At 40.8% G+C, this 22503-nt stretch overlaps 1 protein-coding gene across 4 annotated transcripts in view; it reads right to left on the bottom strand.

Annotated features, from left to right (window-relative positions):
* The window catches only part of IMMP2L (inner mitochondrial membrane peptidase subunit 2), a 1132561-nt gene that overhangs the window by 1033263 nt on the left and 76795 nt on the right, over positions 1 to 22503 (bottom strand). For all 4 annotated transcript variants that reach the window (XM_030217238.1, XM_030217239.1, XM_030217237.1 and 1 more), the window contains one exon: positions 16050 to 16153. In XM_030217238.1, coding sequence (XP_030073098.1) covers positions 16050 to 16153 — 104 coding nt within the window. The remainder of the gene's footprint in view (positions 1 to 16049; positions 16154 to 22503) is intronic.

Here is a 22503-nt window from a genome sequence, read left to right as displayed (position 1 = left end):
CGGTTGGTCTGCTTCTTGGTGTTTAAGGGGGTCTTTTACTAAAGGTTAGCTCGAATTATCTGCAACAGGGCCCATTTTATTCCTATGGGCCCTGATGCAGATAACTTGAGCTAAACTTTAGTAAAAGACACCCTAAAATTCCAGAAATGATAATGATGAGACCAAAAAACTGGAAATGTTACTACATCAGAAAAACTAAAAAAAGAACACTGTGACAATATTAGGTCTAAGGTATGATCAGCAAAATGTGTTGGATCCTTACCATGTTATATCAGATTCAAATCATGCAAATAAAAAAATCAGGGAAACTCCTGGGTGATTATGGATGTCAACCTAAGTATTAAAATCACCTAAAATAACAACATTAGTAAACATTAAGGTGATGCCTGTCAGTTGCTAAGAATGGTGGACAATAAAATAATAGGGGTGGGCAAAGATTAAATAGTTTAATCACGACTAATCACGCAATTTAAAATTACATTAATTTAAATATAAGTTCTCCCTTATATGGTATGAAGCCCCGCCCAGAGCATCCCAGGATGCACTGGACAGGGCCAGGCGCCGCCATTTTCGAGGCGGCACCGATGGAAGAGGAGGGATGCTACCTCTCTCCTCCACCAAAGGTAGGGAGGTGGGGAAGGGCCGCTAAGACCTCCAAGGGTGGGGTGGGGAGGGGACTAACTTGCGGCCCACTGGGCCACCAGGGTTCCATTCATGGGAGGGGATGCCGGGGGTGAGGTTAGGGGGCTGGAGACCCACCAGATCTCCAGCCCCCTGAACTTGGAGGGGGGGGCGGGGGAACTGGACATCCGCCGAACCTCCAGCCCCCCCCCCTCGTGTCGCTTGATTCGGTGTGGGGATACTTTCAGGATGATAAGGAATCGCAAGTAAATCTTTCACTATTCAAAGATTAAATTCTTAGATGGCAAGCCTCTCCTTTTGTTGATGCGAATGACTGCTCCTTATTTTCCTGCATACCACTGCTGCCTGAACTGAATTTACTTAAGGAGAACTGACATTTTATCCTACTCTTCTTCAATCGTTTTCCTAAGCCCAGAACATATGTGACCAGCTCTGGGAAAATATGACTACTCATCAGAAACAAAAACTAAGGTTTTAAAGAATTCTGTTAGAGCACACAATTTGTAATACAACGGTCCACTCCCCATCCTTTTATGTGAAAAAATAAAAAAAGTTGCAAAAGTTCAAACACGTAACTTTTTCACACTGCTTATGGACTCATGGCATGAAAAAAATTGGCCATTCTTAACATGTTGGATCCGCTACTATAGTCACCTTCTCCCAGAGATAGTCACACATAATATTCCAGCATCGTGCTGTTAATAAATTTTCATTTACTTACAGCCTACCAATCTGAAAATACTTGTACATGGCAGGATATAATTTAAAAACAAAATAACCATACACAGAACAAATGTAGAACAAAAAGAATGCATATCTCCAATCCCAATTTGACCTCTCTTTTGCTTTCCCTTCCTTCTAATTTATTTCTTCTTTTTCATCTAACCAGATGTCCTAAAGGAAAACTCAGCCAGAAATGTCAAGGAAAATACATAAGGCAATTTCCTGGGGCCCTAAGCACAAAAAGAGTTCCAAATGGTAGGACCATCAACAGAAGAGGTCTTTAATAACATGTCCATTAAAATAACAGTTTTCAAAGAGAGAACTCATGGATAGAACGGCAAAGATAATCAGGAACTATGCACAGATGTTTTCGCTACACAAGTTTAACTAACTCAATCCTCTATTCAACTGGAAGTCAGTGGAAGTTATACAAAACTCGTTTAATAGTTGATGTCATATGATCATTTATTTCAATTATGTTCCATATTATCCCAATGTGGCTAAAATATTGTGATTAACAGTACAAAAAGTGATGCACAATAGTATACATTAGTAGTAATAACAAAACAAATGAGGATAAATTAAAATATGTAATATTGAAGCAAATGCTAGACGCAAAAAAGGTAACAATTTATAGTCATCCATGTATAATAACACTGAATGGAACTGAGAAATTGAATAATTGTACAATTAGGGGTTTAAATTAATTATGATCATCCGTGAGAAATATATTAAACAGAGAGGCTTTAAGGTATTTACGGAATATCAAATAATTATGTTCTCATCTGATGAATTTTGGGAAGGAATTCCACCATTTGGTACAGAGGTAAGAGAATCCTGACATGTAGACTGACATGTAGACTGACTTGTAAATCACATTTTTGCAAATGGGATAGTGGAGGTTTAGATATTCTCTTGAACCAGGGAGAGCGTTGTGAAGGGGAGATCAATTAAAGGTTGCATGTAATCACGGTCATTTGATCATGATAACTAAAGCCACAAAGTGAGCTCTGGTATGCTGAAACTTGTTGCAGCACCCTAGTGAGTGATTACAGCTCTAAAAAGGATAGCAAAAACACAGGTATTGGACTAACAGAGCTTCCAGGTGACCACTGATATACTAAACAATCTGGGTGGCCATGGAGATCTTGTAGACAAGCATTGCTCCAAGAGACCTAATCTCTGAAATGTAGTCACAGGTGTCACTACCAATCTGAATATATGTGAGGGTAATCCTGGGACAGGAAAGCATGCAACCGAAAAGATCTTTGTCTTCTGTAATTTTAGACCTAGCTTACTGGTAGTCAACTGATCATTAACAACCAAAATATAAAATTTGCAGTGTAAGTAATGACAAGTTTCAAACTTGTGAGTTTATCTTATTGGGCAGACTGGATGGACCGTGCAGGACTTTTTCTGCTGTCATCTACTATGTTACTATCTTGAGTAAATGATGTGTTAGCCGTAGTTCTGGGCTTTCTAGTCCATTACAAACCATAAAATGCTACTGCTTTGTCACCCTCTTATCAACCATCCATCTCTGTCTCTCATCCACCCAGAACTCTCCGTTTCTCACTTAACCTGCCCCACCTTCTTCCATGAAACTGTCATTGGAATGCTTTTGTGTTTCACTTATACATTCTGATTTGTCAACATTTTATTATTTCGGATCTGAAGAAGAGCTACCTCTGAAAGCTAATCAAAAAATGTATTGTCTGTACAATAAAAAAAAGTATCATCTTATTTTCTTTTCTATGTTTTATTTCTATTACTTTTAAAATTTATCTTGCAAAGAAAACAAGAAGCTAAAAGTTGTCAGCATAAAAGTTTAATTCAAAATGCTACTAGGAGACTAAGAGCTGTACATAAATATTAAAGCCTGAAGATAACATGAACAGCCCTTATCAGTCCTTTGTTGACATCACTTTGCAAATAAAAGGTAAACTGTGTCAAAACATTACTGCCTATTTCTAGATCTCTTAAACAATTTAGCAACATTTTTTGAAATTAGCTGTAACTCGCTACAGAACTACATACTACAGTTTTGAATACACATCTGAAAAAAAATTGGTACCATATCTCACATTAACCAAATTCTGTTCATGAAGGATCTGTAGATATTATTCCGGCTTTGAACAGAGTTGGCATTAATCACATATCTAAGAAGTACTATATCATGCAGCCATGCCATCACTTCCTAATGAATGGATATCCTCTCCAATTACCAGCTAAATGAGGAAGTAAACTTGTTGAAAGCAGACAAAAGTGTTGAGGACACAATGGGATAACCCAGCGTCTATGTAACAATGTATGAAGCCATACAAACCAGACAATACTATAAAATGTTCAAGACCACATATGTATAATTTTTTCCCTTCATAGCTCAAATATTACCTCCATATAATATTCCAGCATCAAGTCCCATTAATAAATGTTCATCTGATTTCATTTACGTATAAGCTCACTAATATGAAAATATTTGTACTCAGTGCGATATAATCTAAAAGCAATAGAGATACCAATTAAGTGCCAGGAGGGAAACAGTCAATATATGTCAACTTCCACCAACACAGTTTGCCCAGGACAGCTCTACTCTCAATATCCTCATACTTGTTATTTATTTTATACAGAATGCATATTATTTTTCCTAAATATCCATATCTACTCTTCCATACAACCCAGTCACTAAGTTGCTCCCTAGTTAAGGCTCATTAATAAACTGTTTAGCTCAAGGCACTGACAAAACTACCATTTGCCAGAAAAAGACAAACATCTGAAAAGCAACTAATAATGTCAGAGTTCCCACATGTCTACTGTAGAAAATTATAACTGCTACAAAAATTATAGTACTATAAAAATGTGCTCATTAATTATCTACTCAATAGAGAGATGGCATGACAAGGAAGAAAATTATCTTTAAAGAAAAATTTTGTGGCAATCTGTAGTAAACATTTTTTTTATATAAAACAGAAAGAATTAAAAAAAACTACTGAAGCATGTAGGATGAGTTATGTATCATCATATTACTGTGCTAGTTATGCAAACTTTGACATCCCTTTTCCAAAAACTGGGCTAGAATATTTCTTCTGTAATAATCCCAAATATTTTAGCAGAGAAACAGTGCCATCTTTTGACTTAGCACATACCCTCCTTATTACCGGTGAAAAGTTATTTCTCAGCTCAACATATTCATACCAGGTTTTTTTTATTCTAAATTTTAATATATTGAGCTTTCTCTGCTCACTATTCAACTGTGCCTTCAATGAATAGGTGCTCTGCACTATCTGACGCAACACTGAGAGCACATTCCATGTCCCTTAATAGGTTCTCTTATCAAGTAACAGCAGGTGCCAAAGGATACAAAACTGCAAACAATTTTCCAATATTGCATACAAAATTTACTCTTAAGGATACCATTTTCATGAGTATCAAGTATATCTTTAGTAGAATAGTTACCAATAAAAAACAATTGTTGAAGAGGAAGTGACGTCAGCGCTAGGAGATGGACACCTGAGTGCATAGCTCCGTCGGAGCAGTGAATAAATAGCGCATTTAACCAGTCCCTGGAGCCTAAACCCACCTGATTCTCGCCGAATTAACGGGCTATTGGGCAATGTCAGCCCGACAGCGTTTGGAGAAATATAAGTATACGACCGTAGGTAAACCGGCGGCTGGACCAGTTAGGACATCAACGAAGTCCCGCGTGAAAATGGCGGAGGCAGATTCGGGTTCACAGATGGATGATCCTACAGAATTGATAGAAAACGAAGGGGAACTCACCAAGCAAGATGTAGCCAGATGGTTCAAGGCATTGAAAGCTGAGATGAGGAAAACTATACAGATGGCAATGGCTGAAATTCAGAAAGAGGTCAGTGAGATAGGGAACCCCATGGGACAGGCCACGGACAAACTGGAGAATCTAGAGGGAGAGAAAGAGACCCTCACTACAGAGCTTAATCATGAACGGAAGGAGCGTGAAATGTTACAGGAATCGCTGGAAGATTTGGAAAAAAAAAAATCGCACTAGACGGTGCAATTTGCGCTTCAAAGGGGTCCCAGAGATAGACAAAAATAAAAACTGTGAGCAAGTTATCAGAGAGATCTGTACTAAATTACTGGGCTCCGAGGACGGTGAGCAGGGAGAAACGTTTGCCACCACTATCAAGCTTGATCGAGCCCACAGAAGTTTGGGGCCAGGAAGGGACTCACTTCCACGGGACATTGTGATCTGCTTTCATGATAATAATACTAAAGAACAGATCTGGAAGAAAGCTAGATCCATGGGCGAAAAACCATGGGAAAACTTGAAAATCCACGTTTTTTCAGGATCTGGCTTAGGTGACCCTTCAGAAGCGGAGGGATTTTCGGGACTTTACCAAATACCTACACAATTGCGGCCACCGTTACCACTTGCTATACCCATTTGGGCTGTTTACAATAGCGGGCCAGTCTCGAAAGGTCCGCATGCTGACTGAGGCGTGGAAAGCATTGTGAGAGCTTGGGTACAAGGATCTACCTCCAGCAGCGGCGGAATCTGCTCAATCTACTCCACCTCCGCGGAAGAGCAAGCAGGCATGGCAGAAAAAACGTTCTGGTCGGGGTACCGTGAAAGCACTGGAACTTCCAGAGGAGAGGAACTGACTTGAGATCTTTGGACTGTTGCTCTGGCTAATACTATAACAGCGTACAGAGAGAGAAGTTTCTCTATTTTCTCTTACATGTGATTCCCTACTGTTGTATGATTGGAAATAGATGAATGGATGGTTTCGATTGAGGTAACTGGGTGGATGAGGGGTGGGGGGAAAGGAAAGAAAAGGAAAGGGGAGGGAGGAGATAGTATGGGGGGGGGGGGACTAGGGGCTTCTGGAAGCAGGGTCTGCTCTGGTACTGAGGCACTTCCTCAGGGAGAAGTCTGGTCACGAGAGTGGCTGACCAGTCAATCGGGGGGGGGGGGGGGGAATAGGGGGAGGGCAAAGAAAAATTAGGGTAGGAACATGGAATGTAAATGGGTTGAATTCTCCAGGCAAACGAAGTTTGGTTCATAGGGAGTTAAAACGTCTTCAATGGGATGTCATCCTGCTCCAAGAGACCCATATACGTAGGCAAGAAACACGGATACTTAATCATAAGACATACAGTGACTATGTTGTCCATTCAAACTCACGGGGGGGGGGGGGGGGGGTAAGGTGGGAAGGTCAGTAATATATATTCGCAAGGGAGTCCCCTTTGTCAAAGAGGCAGTATTCAGGGATGATCAGGGGCAGTGTTTGGCAGTGAGAGGTCTCCTTTTTGGTCAAGAAGTTACAATTATAAATTTGTATGCACCTAATGCAGGACAAGGGGATTTTTTTTTTGGGGGGGGGGGCTAACTGAAGACCTGCTACAATTTCCTGGGAGAGGACTTTAATTTGACCCTTACAAACTTGGACCATTCTAAAAGGGACTAGTGGCCTGAATGTCTTAAGTGTAAGCAGTTGACGTCTCTGATTTCAAGTTTAGATCCGATAGATGTTTGGCGTTTGCAACATCCTGGCCAAAGATCCTACTCATTCTATTCTTATGCTCAATCCACTTATACCGGAATAGATATGATATGGTGTAGTCGTCAATTATGGGGACATATTTTAGACTCTATGATAGACAGCATCATGATTTCAGATCATTCACCGGTTAGTGTAATATTGGGAGGCCTGGAGGATGAGAAACGCCAGCTATTCTGGAGGTTGAATGAGGGCCTTCTGGGAGATAGGAAGGTATGTCAAGAGCTTCAAGATATTATTCGTGATTACTTGATAATAAATGATACGGGTAAAGTTACTGAAGCTATATTATGGGATGCCCTCAAGGCGGTGCTCCGGGGTCATTTAATTAAATGGGGAGCAAGGTAAAAAAGGGAAAGGGAGAGGAAAGAATTAAATCTCAGAGCTCAGCTGGCACACTTGGAATGTCTCCACTAGGAAAGGGGAGAAGATGAAGTGTTGGCAAGATTGAGAAATTGTCACCAGGAACTTCACAAACTCCAGGATGACAAAGTGGATTATATGAGGAAATTAACCCACAAAAATTCTTTGAATTTGGTAATAAATCAGGAAGGATGCTGGCCAATCTCCTCTGAAAACGCCAGCAGCTAAACACGATTACTAAAATTAAGGGTCAGGGGGATGTTTTGTATTATCAGGACAAGGACATTCATACACAGTTCAACCAATTCTATCAATAGTTGTATAGTGCAGGGGAGCGGGTTAATAATAATCTGATTCATGAATACCTCCAGGGGCTCAATTTGCCCACATTGACTAGTGAGGGGAGTGCACAGTTAGAGGCACCTTTTCACTTAGATGAGATCTTCCAAGCCATCAAGCGTCTTAAGGGTGGAAAGGCTTCAGGCCTGGACGGTTTTTCAGCAAATTTTAAAAAGTATTTGTGGGGGAAATAGGTCCTCTGTTACAACAGGTTGGTAATGCTTGCTTTGATGGCCAACAACTCCCGGGGAGCATGCATGAAGCGGGAATATCGGTGCTTCTGAAACCAGGGCGGAATCCAGCCCTATGTGGCTCCTATAGCCCAATTTCTTTGTTGAATTTAGATATAAAAATTTTGTCTAAGATCATGGCGGATAGGTTGGAACACTTGATCCCACATTTAATAGATACAAACCAATCAGGATTTGTGGTAGATAGGCAAGTAGTGGACAATATTAAACATACCTTGCACATTATGTGGAAGGCCCAGAGGGGTGGGACTCCGGTAGCTCTTTTGAGTGCAGATGCCGAGAAGGCTTTTGACAGGGTTGAATGGCCATATCTATGGCAAGTATTACAATATATTTATTTATTTATTTTGTTACATTTGTATCCCACATTATCCCACCTTTTTGCAGGCTCAATGTGGCTTACAATTCGTCATGGTTACTGAAATAGAAGAGAGTATACATTTGGCTTTACAGAGTGTTTTGGGTTACATGAAGATGAAATACATGATAGTGTAAGAGCAAAAGGCATTATAAGATAATGCTGGATGTATTAAGGGTTGTACTGTTACATGTGTTGCTCATTGTGATATATCTTGTCAAAGAGATAAGTTTTTAATGCTTTACGGAAGTTGGTCAATTCATAGACCGTTTTCAGGTGACGTGGCAACGCGTTCCAGAACTGCGTGCTCATGTATGAGAAGGTAGATGAGTGCATTAGTTTGTATTTCAGGCCTTTGCAATTAGGGGGATGAAGATTGAGGAATGTACGAGAAGATTTCTTTGCGTTCCTGGGTGGTAGGTCTATTAGGTCCGACATGTAAGCTGGGGCGTCGCCATGGATGATTTTATGGACTAGGGTGCAAAGCTTAAATGTGAACCATTCTTTAAGTGGGAGCCAGTGCAGTTTTTCACGTAAAGGTTTTGCGCTTTCGTATTTTGGTTTGCCGAATATTAGTCTGGCTGCCGTGTTCTGGGCAGTCTGGAGTTTTTTAAAGTATTTGTTCTTTGCAACCAGCGTAAAGTGAATTACAGTAGTCCAGATGACTGAGTACTAGTGATTGTACCAGATTGCGGAAAACAGTCCTTGGAAAGTATGGTTTGATTCTTTTTAGTTTCCACATTGAGTGAAACATCTTTTTAGTTATGTTTTTCGCATGGTTCTCAAGTGTCAGGTGTCGATCAATAGTGACTCCAGGAATTTTTAGGGTGTCCGAGACTGGTAGATTTAGTTTAGGTATGTTGATGGTGGTAAATTTGTTCTTATTGTATTGTGAGGTGAGTATTAGGCATTGGGTTTTTTCTGCATTGAGTTTCAACTGAAATGCATCTGCCCAGGAATTCATGATGTGTAGGCTTTGCTTGATTTCGTTGGATATTTCTCTTAGATCTTGTTTGAATGGGATGAAGATCGTTACGTCGTCAGCGTATACGAATGGATTTAAGTTCTGATTCGATAGTAGTTTGGCCAAGGGTATCATCATTAGGTTGAAAATGGTCGGTAAGAGGGGGGATCCCTGTGGTACTCCGCATACAGGCGTCCATGTAGCTGAAGTGGTCGAATTTGAAGTCACTTGGTATGAGCGTGTGGTTAGGAAGCCCTTAAACCACTTGAGGACTTTACCTCCGATTCCGAAGTATTCAAGGATGTGTAATAAAATTCCATGGTCAACCATGTCGAATGCGCTCGACATGTCGAATTGTAACAGTAGTATGTTATTACCGTTTGCTATCAACTGTTTGAATTTGGTCGTGAGCGTAACTAGTACGGTTTCAGTACTGTGTTTAGAGCGAAATCCTGACTGGGAGTCGTGTAGTATCGAGAATTTGTTTAGATATTCAGTGAGTTGTTTGGTCACCATACCTTCTGTTATTTTAGTGATTAAGGGAATAGAAGCTACTGGTCTGTAGTTTGTTAATTCATTGGCATTTTTCTTTACATCCTTGGGTATGGGGGTTAGTAAGATGTTACCTTTCTCCTTTGGGAAGAGTCCATTTTGTAGCATAAAGTTCAGGTGGTTTGTTAGGTCCTTTATGAATTGTTGTGGGGCCAACTTCATGAGGCTGTTTGGGCAAATATCTCATTTGCAGTGAGATTTAGCGAATTTTTTAAGTGTTTGTAAGATAAGATCTTCCGGTAGTGTAGTGAATTCAGTCCAAATTCTGTCTGCTGGGTAAACTCCAGAGTCTGGGTCTAGGCAGTCTAGGAGTGTGGTGTATTCGATAGGGCTAGTAGGTATTTTGAGTCGTAATTGTATGATTTTCTCCTTGAAGTACTTTGCCAGATCGTCAACTCCTGGTGTGTCTTTACTGTTGTTGGTAACTGGAGTAGTATCCAATAGTTTGTTCACGAGTTGGAAGAGTTTGTGTGTGTCTTTGTAGTTTGGTCCAATTTCAGTTTTGTAGTATTGTCTTTTGGTTTGTCTTATGGAATATTTGTATTTCCTTCTGAGTTGTTTCCAAGCGTCAAGAGTGGGATCATCTTTCTTTTTGTTCCACGCACGTTCTAGTTTCCTGACTTGTGTTTTGAGGTTTTTCAGTTCTTCATTGAACCATGGTATTGAGTTTCTTCTGTGCGATGTTCTGGTTTGGATTGGGGCAATATTGTCTAGTATTAATTTGCATCTATTATCCCATTCTGAGAGGAATTGGATTGTGTCTGTGTTTATTGTCCATCCGTCGAAGTAGATCTGTTGCAAGAATTTAACCGGGTCTATTTTTCCTCTTGTGGTGTATGTTTTCCATGTTTGTTTGTCTGGTAGGTCTTTCACTCTCCATTGGAGGGTGATATGTGCTTTGTAATGGTCTGACCATAGTGTAGGTGACCAGTTGGTGTTTGTTAGTGTAAAGTTTGCGTTGTGGTCGAATTTGTGTACTATAAGATCTAACGTGTGTCCTTTTTTGTGTGTTGGTTGCATATTTGATCCTTGTAGATCCCATAATTGTAAGAACTCTTTACATTCTTGGGTGTTTGTTGTGTTGAGATCTTCCAGGTGTAGGTTGATATCTCCTAATATGATGAGGTTGAAGGAAGAGAGACAAGTATTTGAGATGAAGTCCATGAAGTGTGTTTGACTGTCTCGCCAGTTGCCTGGTGGTCTGTAAAGTATAACTGCGTTAAGGTATTCCTGCAGTTTTGGGTGACTGATTCTTATGGCGGCGATTTCAAGTTGTGGCAGTATAGATTCAGCTATATTTGTGATGTTGAACTCAGATTTGTATATAATGGCTAATCCTCCTCCTATTTTTCCATTTCTTGTCCAGTGTGTAATTTTGTATCCTGGTGGGCATAGTTCTAAGATTATAGGGTCTTGGAGGTTGTGGACCCAGGTTTCTGTGATGAATAGGAAGTCAAGGTTGTCTGCAGTGATCCAGTCTGTTATGTTCTCTGTTTTCTTTACTACTGATCTGGCGTTTACATATCCCATTTGGATTGAGTGATAAGGTTCAATCCGGTGCGTTGGTGTGTTGATTTTTATTAGTTGTCTGTTTTGCTGGTGTCTTGTTTTGTTGTGTCCTTTCTTCCCTTTATGTTGGTTATTTCCATATAGATTTGTTTTTCCTTTTAATTGGTTGTTGTTCTTTTGTTCTGGTGGATTGTGTATAACTTGTCTGTAGGGTGTGTGTGATGTGGGTAGATTGGTGTTTGTGTTGGGGATAGTCCATGCATAGTATATAAGGGGGAGGAAATAGATTATCGTAATCAGTTTGTTGGTATTCATGTTGGCTATTGTTTTGATAGGGATAGGTCAGGGATTTTTATTTATATATTTGTTACATTTGTATCCCACATTTTCCCACCTATTTGCAGGCTCAATGTGGCTTACATAGTACCGTAAAGGCGTTCGCCAAGTCGGTTGATAACAAATACAATGTTATATAGTGGTCGAATGAAGTAGGTGTGAATCAGGCACCATGAGGGTCGAAGGGAATGAAGATTGTACATTGTCCAGTACAATCATTAGTTATGCTGTGTTGCTGGGTGTGGGGATTTACGTTGGATCGGTTGGGTAGGTCTTTTTGAAGAGGTTGGTTTTTAGTGATTTCCTGAAGTTTAGGTGGTCATGGATTGTTTTCACAGCTTCTGGGAGTCAATTCCACAGTTGTGCGCTTATGTAGGAGACGCCGGATGCGTAAGTTGTTTTTAATTAAGTCCTTTGCAATTAGGGTAGTGTAGATTTAGGTATGATCGTGATGATCCTATTCTGTTTCTGATTGATAGATCTATGAGGTCTGTCATGTATCCTGGGACTACGCCGTAGATAATTTTGTGGATCAAAGTGCAGATTTTGAAGATGATCCGTTCTTTGATTGGGAGCCAGTGCAGCTTTTCTCGAAGGGGTTTAGCACTTTCGAATAGTGTTTTACTATATATCAGCCTGGCTGCTGTGTTTTGGCAGTCTGGAGTTTTTTTGTAAGTTGTTCTTTACATCCCGCAGATTCCGTTGCAGTAATCTGCATGGCTTAGGACCATTGATTGTATTAGGTTTCGAAAAGTTTTCCTCGGGAAGAAAGGTTTTACTCGTTTGAGTTTCCATATTGAATAGAACATTTTCTTTATTACAGAGTTTACTTGGGTCTCGAGAGTAAGATTGCAGTCGATTGTGACGCCGAGTATTTTTAGGCTGTCTGAGGTAGAGAGGGTGTGTCCCGGGGTGTTTATGGTTGTGGGTTTGTACTTGTTATGTTGAGATGAGAGGATGAGGCAGTGTGTTTTTTTCAGTGTTCAGTTTCAGTTGGAATGAGTTTGCCCAAGAGTCTATAATGTTCAGGCCATCATTGATTTCATTAGTTATTTCTATCACATCATGTCTGAAGGGAATGTAGATTGTAATATCATCTGCATAGATGAACGGGTTAAGGCCTCGATTGGATAAGGACTTTGCCAGTGGGATTATCATCATGTTGAAGAGTATTGGTGATAATGGTGATCCTTGAGGTACTCCGCAGGCTGCTTTCCATGGTGGTGATATGTTTGAGTTTGATTTTACTTGGTATGTTCTGGTGGTTAGAAAACCCTTGATCCAATTAAGTACATTTCCAACAATCCCGAAGTGTCCAAGGAGTCTTAGTAGTATATTGTGGTTTACCATGTCGAATGCTCTCGACAGGTCGAACTGGACGAGAAGTATGCTTTTACCTGTGGCTACTTCCTGCTTGAATTTGGCCAGGAGAGTGACTAGGACAGTTTCAGTACTATGGTGGGGGCAACTGAGTGGTAAATGGTGATTTGTGTTTTTCTTGGTCTCTTGGTATTGGAGTGAGTAGGATGTTACCATATTCCTCGGGGAAGAGACCTTGTTGTAGCATGAAGTTTAGGTGGGATGTGAGGTCTACTATGAAGCGGTCGGCGGCAGATTTAAGTAGATGACTGAGACATATATCCAGTTTGAAGTGGGCGTTGGTGAACCTATGAGTCGCTTGTGTAACTGATTCAGTGGTGAGGAAATTAAATGTTGACCAGATACAGTCAGCTGGGTATCCACCAGGGATTAGGTCCAGGTCGTTGAAGAAGTTTTTGATGTCGGTGTTGTGATGAATTGTGCTGCATAATTTTATTATTTTTCGTTAAAGTAGTTAGCAAGTTTGTCTGCGGATGGGATATCTGTGTTGGTTGAGGTGATGAGGGTGGTATCTAGTAACTTATTTACAAGTTGCAATAGTTTCTTCGGATCTTTGTAATCCGGTCCTAGTTTAGTTTTACAGTAGGACCTTTTGGTTTGTCTTATTGCATATTTCTATTTTCTATGTATTTGTTTCCATGCACTGAGTTTTGGGATGGTTAGATCATTTATATGAAGACCTGGTGGCGAGACTTAAGATCAATGGAGGTTACTCCTCTCCTATTAAGATAGGGAGGGGTACTCGGCAGAGGTGCCCATTGTCGCCATCTACATTGAGCTGCTAGGTCAGAGGGTAAGGTTGCTGGAGGATATTAAGGGAGTTCAGATTGGTCAGAGTGAGCACAAACTGGCTCTTTTTGCAGACGATATTTTATTTTATATGAGATCGTCAGGTCTCTCTTTGCCCATATTAATGCGAGAACTGAACAACTTTAGTAGATTATCTGGGTTCAAGATCAATTATGATAAATCTGAATTTATGGGATTGTCAGACATGCAAGGGGAGCTGGATGTGGGGGCCCAAGAGTTCCCCTTCCAGCTTGCTCGAGAGCATTTTAGGTACCTTGGGATCCATCTTACCCATGAAATCTCCCAACTATATAATCTCAACTAAGTTCCCCTGTTCAAGCAGTTGTGTAAAGATCTGGTGAACTAGCATGGTAAATGGTTGTCCTGGTGGGGCCGAACTGCAGCAGTAGGAATGAATATTTTACCAAGATTATTATTCCTGTTTCAAACTCTACCAATTTCAATTCCCAAGTCTGAGATAGACTGACTACAGCGTGACATATCGAGGTTTATATGGGGGAGGAAAAAAACGAGACTACATAGAACAGTGATGTGGAGCTCGGTGGAATTCAGGGGCCGGGAGGTTCCCAACTTGCTTTGGTACTACTGGGCGGCCCAATTGAAGCTAATCTCAGCTTGGAGCCAGGAATCGCATACGGTGGCAGCAAACGTGGATCAGGAATACCTAAGGGACTATGATCTGGGGGCGGTCTTATGGGCCTCCTTATCCTCTACAGCCTATGGTCAACACTCAAATAACCCGTTTGTACGGCATCTTCTGGGACTGTGGTGCTTTCCTCGCAACAGATATGGGAGGGTGGGACAATCTTCCTCATAGGCACACATTAGCTCTGATCCTAGTTTCACAGCAGGTTTTGGACATCCTATATTTAAAAGATGGGCCATCCAGGGACTCATTTGCTTTCGGCACTTTTTAGATGTAGGTGAATTAAGATCCTTTGAGGAATTATGAAGGAAGTATGCTACTCCCGAACCTGAGACCTTCTTTTACTTACAGGTAAAGCACTATTTGGCATATTTTCAAAGCATTTAGCCTTGCAAAGTTCCATAGGTTTCTATGGAACTTTGGAAGGCTGTGCTTTGAAAATATGCCTCTATATGTCCCAGAGGGGATGGCTGAGGGAGGACCCACATGATTATGAACACTTTGAAAACATTTGGGCCTCTATGGGGAAAATAAAGAGTACAATTTCTATCCTGTATAAATTTATTAGAGGGGCTAAATTTCAGCAATTTGCAAATATGAAACAATGGGAACAAAATCTTGAGATGGAACTGACTGAGCATGAGAGGAAAGCTATATGTAGAGAAGTTAAAAAGGACTCATTAAGTGTACTTCTGAAGGAAAATGCATGTAAAGTATTAACAAGATGGTACTACACACCTGTAAAAATACAAGCAATGTTCCCTACATCCTCTAATGTTTGCTGGCGTTGTGGCATGGAAAGGGGAACTTTTCTACACATATGATGGTCTTGTGACCGGCTTCGGGCCTTTTGGGAGATAGTTGTTGCCAGGATCGCTACACGGGCAAAGCTTTCTCTTGTGACCCCAAGAGGTGTCTATTAGGATTGGGTAACAGAAGGGGCCTGAAGTGGCAGAGACGACAGAAGGGGCCTGAAGTGGCAGAGACGTCTTAAAAGAATGTGTGTGGCTGCAGCCAAGATGGTCATTGCTAACCACTGGAAACGGTCGGAGGGTCCGACCGAACTAGAGTGGATATTGAAGCTTTCCCTGATCGGAGAGTTGGAAAGACTTACAGATACGAGATTGGGACTCTATGATCCGACTTCTGACCTGTGGACTCATTTTGCAGCTCTGATTCAACATTCCTAAGAGGGAAACTAAATGGGGGTGTTTGGGGGTAGGGCAGGAGATAATTGTTCAATAAGATGTGGTTGAATACCTTTTTGCTGTATCACAAAAAATAATTTTTGTTTGATTCAACAAGTTTAGTTGTATTGAGCATAAAATATTTGTATAACTTTCATAAATTCAATAAAAAATTTAACGTTAACAAAAATAAATTGTTGACCTTCCTATGCCATTAATCCAGGTAACCTTACTATTACAGCTCTCATGCCATATTGTGGCTCTGCTGATAATATCAATAATATCAGCCAACAAAATTCTTTCAAAACCATGAAGACAATACTGAAAAGCACATTCTGCATATGCCATTAATTTTCAGTTTGATGTTACTACAAGTTAACGTGTCATCGTAGAGCAAAGCTGAAATGAAGCAGACTGTGCTTGGCAAGAAATAATTTAGTATTACTTACACCAGTGACACAATGTCTCCACGGTGCACTTCATAATTCCTAATTCTCCAGCGATTTAGAAGCACGATATCAGACCCAAGTCTTCCCTCTGGATTCAAGGAAGGCTAAGAAATAAAATGAAATGCATTTATATTTTTTAAATAATGTGAATATATAATATATACCTATGAGTTGCTCTTTTTATACTCCCATTACAGCATGGATGAAAAAAAGGAAAAAGCAAAGTTGTTAGCCATTAACAGTTATTTTCCTTAGACCAGAAGATTAACTAAGCACCCAAGAGGGTGACTTCATGTATGGTGTTGCTAAAGAACAGCTCTCCCAGAGCTCCGAACTACTATAAAATTCTGAATATAGACAGCACTTCACATGTAAATCAAAAATGTCAGGGAAGTGAGAGGGATTGTGTACATTATTAATTCTGTCTATGGCAAACACCTGTTATAGATAAATAACTTTGTTTTCCCCATCAACAAGCAAGATGCAATCAGGCACACAAGTATGTCTCCAAGTACTGGGCTGCTTCATTTAGTAAGATGACAATGCAAGAATTGCACAGATAAGAGACTTGTTGGTCAGTAATGTATGAACAAATCCACTGCATTTTATAGTATATTTTAAGTAGGACTGTGCTTTGATTAAAATGTTTAATCGTGATTAATCGCACAATTAAAGGGGTTATATTTACTTTTTTTTTTCCCACTACAGCTACTTGTGACTCCACTGCTCCAGGTACAAAATAAATACCTTAAACTGCTTAGACTGTAATCACAGAAAGGTGGTATATCAAATCTCTCCCTTCCACCCACATATCCAACATCTCTCCCATTTTCTTCTTTCCTCCCTCCCCTCTTTCCCCAAGTCCATTATCTCTCTCTCTCTCTCTTCTCTTCCTTCCTCCCACCCATTTTGTTCAGCACCTCCCTCTCTCTCCTTCCACTCCACCTCTATGAGCAGTGACATAAGGAGCACCAAGCTCTTCTCATGGCTGCTAGAACTCACTGGCTTAGCAACAGCTTCCATCAGTGGCCCCTCCATTTCAGCACGCAGGTCTGCAGCTCACTCCCCTTCCCCCACTTGGGGTTCAGAATCTTTCCCCCTTCTCAGTCCCCTCTGCCAGTCTACCTGTGGTCTTCTGTTTGTCCCTGGAAGTGGGCAGGGGAGAGAGCAGAGTTGCTGGACATGGATGGATGGAGGGAAGGGCAGGAGAAATGCTGGACATGGATGGAGGAGAGGGAAGACAGAGGAAGTAGATGCACATGGATGGAGAGGGGGAGAGGAGAAATGCTGGACATGTATGGAAGGGGGAGAGAGTTGAAATGCTGGACATGGATGGAAGGGGGAGAGAGTTGAAATGCTGGACATGGATGGAGTGAAGGGAAGAGAGAGGAAGTGAGATGAAATGGATGGAGGGGAGGAGAGAGGAGAAATGCTGGACACAGATGGAGGGGGAGAGGAAAAATGCTGGATGTGCATGGAAAAAGGAAGGAGATGCATACTGACAAGATGAGGGAAAGGGAAAAGAGGAGAAAAACTGCACATGGATGAATAAAATAGGCAAAAGCTGGATCCACTCTATACCCCCTCTAGTCAAGTCCGAAAAAGACCCAGCTTTTACCTACGGATGTAGGGCAAGAAATGAAAAAGAAAGGAGGAAAGTAAAGAAATAAATGGAAAGGAAGCCCCGAAAACAGAGTTAAGGGAACAGATAGAGCAGCAGAATCAGAGACTGGGACCAACATGATCAGAAAAACAAAGTCACCAGACAACAAAGGTAGAAAAAAATCATTTTATTTTCATTTTAGTGTTTGGAAGATATCCAATTTGAGAATTTATATCTGCTGTCTTATTTTGCACTGGGTATACTAGAGCTGTAACAGCTTATAGAAATTATTTGAAATGAAAAAAAAAATCACGTTATTTTTTTTCTCCTATACTAGGTATAGTATTTTCAATGATATTGCTTATATGCGCCACGGCAGATATAAGGGATGTGGCTACTGTGGGTGTGGTTACCATAGGGGCAGGACCATAGATGGTGACCCTGCCCATAATGAGTACCGGTACCTTTTTCCTACAAAAAAAGCACTGCTGCAATGCGAATAACTTTTTTATCGCAATTAATGATTAATGCATTAATTGCAAAGTTAACAGTGATTAAAATGCAGCCCTAATTTTAAGGAAATTAGCTCTTAGGAACATAGAAACATGACAGCAGATAAGGGCAAAGTGGCCCATCATGTCTGCCCATCCTCGGTAACCATTAACTCTTCCTTTCCTAAAGGATCCCACATGCCTCTCCCACTGGGAGGCCATTCCACACATCCATCACCTTTTTCATGAAAGAGTATTTTTTTAGATTCCTCATAAGCCTACTTCCTCTTAACTTCATCATATGCCCACTCATTCAAGAGTTTTCTTTATTTTTGTTATGTTTGTACCCCATGCTTTCCCACTCATGGCAGGCTCAATGCGGCTTACATGGGGCAATGGAAGGTTAAGTGACTTGCCCAGAGTCACAAGGAGCTGCCTGTGCCTGAAGTGGGAATTGAACTCAGTTCCTCAGTTCCCCAGGACCAAAGTCCACCACCCTAACCACTAGGCCACTCAAGAGTTTTCTTTCATTTGAAAAAGGCTCATCTCCTGTACATTAATGCCACTGAGGTATTTATACCTCTCTATCATATCTCCTTTTTCCCGCTTCTCTTCCAGCTTATACATGTTGAGGTTCCTAAGCCTGTCCCCTATATGTTTTAGGACCGAGACCGCTTACCAATTTTGTAGCCACCCTCTGGACCGACTCCATCCTGTTTATATCCTTCTGTAGATGCGGTCTCCAGAATTGAACACAGTTCTCTAAATGGGGCCTCACAAGAGACTTATATAAGGGCACTATCACCTCTTTTTTCCTGCTGGTCATCCCTCTCTTTATGCAGCCAAGCATCCTTCTGGCTTAGATCGTTGCTTTTTCTACCTGTTTGGAGACCTTAAAGGTCATCAGACACAATCACTCCCACTCTTCTTTCGTACACAGAAGCAGTTCACCCCCTATATTGGACCGCTATCCTGGATTCTTGTAACCCAAGTGCCTGACCCTGCATTTCTTAGCATTAAATCTCAGTTGGCAATTATCGGACCATTCTTCAAGCTTTGCTTGATCCTTCCTCATGACATCTATACCCTCCAGGGTGTCCACCCTATTACAGAGTTTGCTATCATCTGCAAAACAGACAAACCTTATCAGACAGCCCTTCCGCAATATCACTCACAAAGATATTAAAAAGAGCCAGCCTGAGGACCAACCCCTGCGGTAAACCACTGATAACATCCCTTTCTTCAGAGCAAGCTCCATTTACCATTACCCTCTGTCTCCTTCCGTTTAACCAACTTTTAACCCAGTTAGTCACTTTAGGTCCCATAGCGAGGGCACTAGCACTCAGTTTATTTATCAGTCACCTGTGTGGAACCATGTCAAAGGCTTTGCTAAAATCCAAGTACACCACATCTAGCACACCTCCCAAGTAAGCACCTTAAGTGCTATTTTATAAAGGTGTGAATAAGTGCTATGGAGTGTAACTGCATTAGGGAGCATATACATGGTTGGAGCATGAGCGGGGCACCTAATTACATATGTAACTTACAGAATACTGTAAATTATGCACATCCCTGACAAATTTAGGTACCCACAGTTATTGCAGGTCTATAGCTAGTATAACTGCGGGTGCCTAGATGTTAGGTGTGCCGATACCAGGTTAGGCTAGTATTCTATGACGACACCTGGGTGCCCAGGTGACATTATAGAATATGATCCTATTGCAAGTTATTAGAGGGGGGGCTAACTAGAGGCACCTTATTATAGACTTGCCCCCCTAATGAGCGCTTTGATGTAATGGATATTTTTTACGGCAGTAAATAAAATTAAACAGAATGAATTTAAATAAATGCAGAGATTTTTGATCAATAATTGTGCGACACCTTGGTTTTGGATAGTCTGTTGGATCTCAAGGTTTTGTTTAATGAATGGAAGTCCATGTCAAGCTTTATTCTAGATCAAATTGCTCCAGTTAAGGAGTGTATAAGAGAAATCAGAAGGCTGCAAGTTTTTTGGTTTTATTGGCAGTTAGTGGATGCTTATAGAAAGGTTAGCTAGGTGGAAAGGTGTTGCATTAAAAATAATTTAGCAAATGGTTGACATATTTACCAACACTATTCAGTTCAGGATGAAAAAAAGAATATGTTTGTGTTGAAGAGATTGCATCTAGTGAGTTGTTTAATTTAGTGAAGGGGATGACAGAGGAATCTTCAGTTGAGAAACTTGCAGTTCTTTTGAGAGAGAAGGTACGCTGATTGCAGAATATGTAGGCGGGAGGCATGAGGGTTTCCCTGGACACCAAGGCACACAGTTTCTTAGCTGACACATAGGGGTTTATTTGCTCATGTCTCAGAGGCCAAGATTATGAGCAATTAGGATAGGTCAAAACCAAGAGGGGACTAGCTAAGTATTGTAAGTGTGAATATGGACTCAGGAATTAGATAGGATGGAAGAGTAGGTGCAAGGATAGTGGGAATTAGGGATGACAATGGGGACTAATGACTGGGTATGAGTATGGTTGTTAAGCTACATGCAGAAAAGGTTTTAAAATATTTTGTTTAACTTGACAGGCAACAAATATTTACAACACATAGCACTTAGGCCACAACATTCACCAATCGAACCAAAACAAACATGTCCATGTGCTAAACCATCCCATCCTATACAAGAATAGTTACAGGAAGGAGGAAAAGCAACATGGTTAATGTTGTACCATGCACTCCTGGTACTTCTAATATTTGGACCAAATGTTAACATATACAGAATTTTGCCCTTTAAATGAGTCAGATAGCTTTTCTATTGAGGCAATCTCCACCACCAGCTCATGCCAGTGAGCAAAAGGGGGAGGTCCCCGTTCCAAAAAGTATTGATGAGATGCCACACCACATGGATATGATGGCCCGAGAGCTCCCAATCCCTTCCTTTGTAATTCCACATCCCTACGATATAGCAGGAGGCAAAAATAATGGTTCAGGGGTAAACTACTTTCCCATAATCTCTCCAACCTTATGATCTATCTGTTCCCAAAAAACGTTCTGAAGTATCTGGAGAATTTGGGAAGCAGTTAAGTAGTTGAAAGGGAGAAAAGTCTAGAGTAAGGGAGGGAGCAGGTCTTTCAAGAAGGCAAGAGGCAGGAGAAATGGGGAAGGAAAAATGAAGAATGGGAATTCGGACAGAGGGTCTGGAGGAGGAAGATATGAGTGACTGGGAAAGAGTTGTGGCTACTAATGGAATGAGAGGAAGAGGAAGGTAGATATGGCCAAAGAGGGGATAAGTACTGAGAGTGGAAATAGGAGACTACAGAGTTGGTGAATGATGGGGAATTGGAGACTGGGGAGTGGGAGGGCTAGGGAATTTAAAGTAGAAAATTAAAAGCTGGTTAAGTAGGTAAAGGGGGAAAGATGGAGACTGAAGACAGGAGGGGGAAGGAGAAGGGATGAAATCTAGCTACAGATAGATACAAAAGCAAATGAAAGAAATGGAGATATGAAATGAAAGAGAAGAATCAATGTCAGAGATAGATATAAGGATGGAAGGGGAACAGAGAGGAAGAGTGAAGAAACAGAAAATGGAAATAAGATCCTGAAAATGGACATCGGAGAAAAGCAACAAGAGGAAATGGTAAAGAGAGACCAAGACCAACGTAAATGGAAAAATAAAATGACCAGAAAATAGAGGTACCCTTCTGATGTGAGCCCTGACAAGGTTCATACCGCAAAACATGTGCCAAGATGTGAGCAAAGAAGCAGAAGCTGGCTCAAGACACCGCATCCTTTCAGCTAAGGTGAAATGGATGATCTGAGTTGCATTACTCTGTGAAGCACCAATATAAGTGACAAACGGAGTTCAATATTCACTGATGGAGCTGCCACCTAACTTTAAATGAATAGACAAAAATACATCCATTTAAGTGCTACTGCTAAAATCTTCCATTCAAAGTTAAACAGATACTTATCTATTTAAATTACCTTTCACCACTTTGATAGATAACGTATGTTCAATGTGTGTTTTTTTCATCACTCCCACAACTCTTTTTATTTGTTGCATTCGTATCCCACATTTTCCCACCTATTTGCAGGCTCAATGTGGCTTACATTGTTCCGTAATGGCGATCACCATTTCCGGAATGAGAAATACTTATACATATAACTTTAGGTATTTTACCATTAAAACAGTCAATTGCATGTTTATACACCAAGAATTTAAAACATAAAGTTGCTCATTTTCAAAGCACATAGACTTACACAGTTACATAGTAACCTATGCAACTTTTAAAAATCTAGGTGCCTGGAAAATATGCCTCAAAAGCACTTCCACAGTCTGCACTCCACCATCAACTACATAAACGGTTTGCAATATCAG

The sequence above is a fragment of the Microcaecilia unicolor genome, chromosome 10 (genome assembly GCF_901765095.1).
Source record: "Microcaecilia unicolor chromosome 10, aMicUni1.1, whole genome shotgun sequence".
NCBI lineage: Eukaryota > Metazoa > Chordata > Amphibia > Gymnophiona > Siphonopidae > Microcaecilia > Microcaecilia unicolor.
The sequence above is the reverse complement of the archived record's forward strand: the minus strand, read 5'-3'. Positions and strand labels throughout refer to the sequence as shown.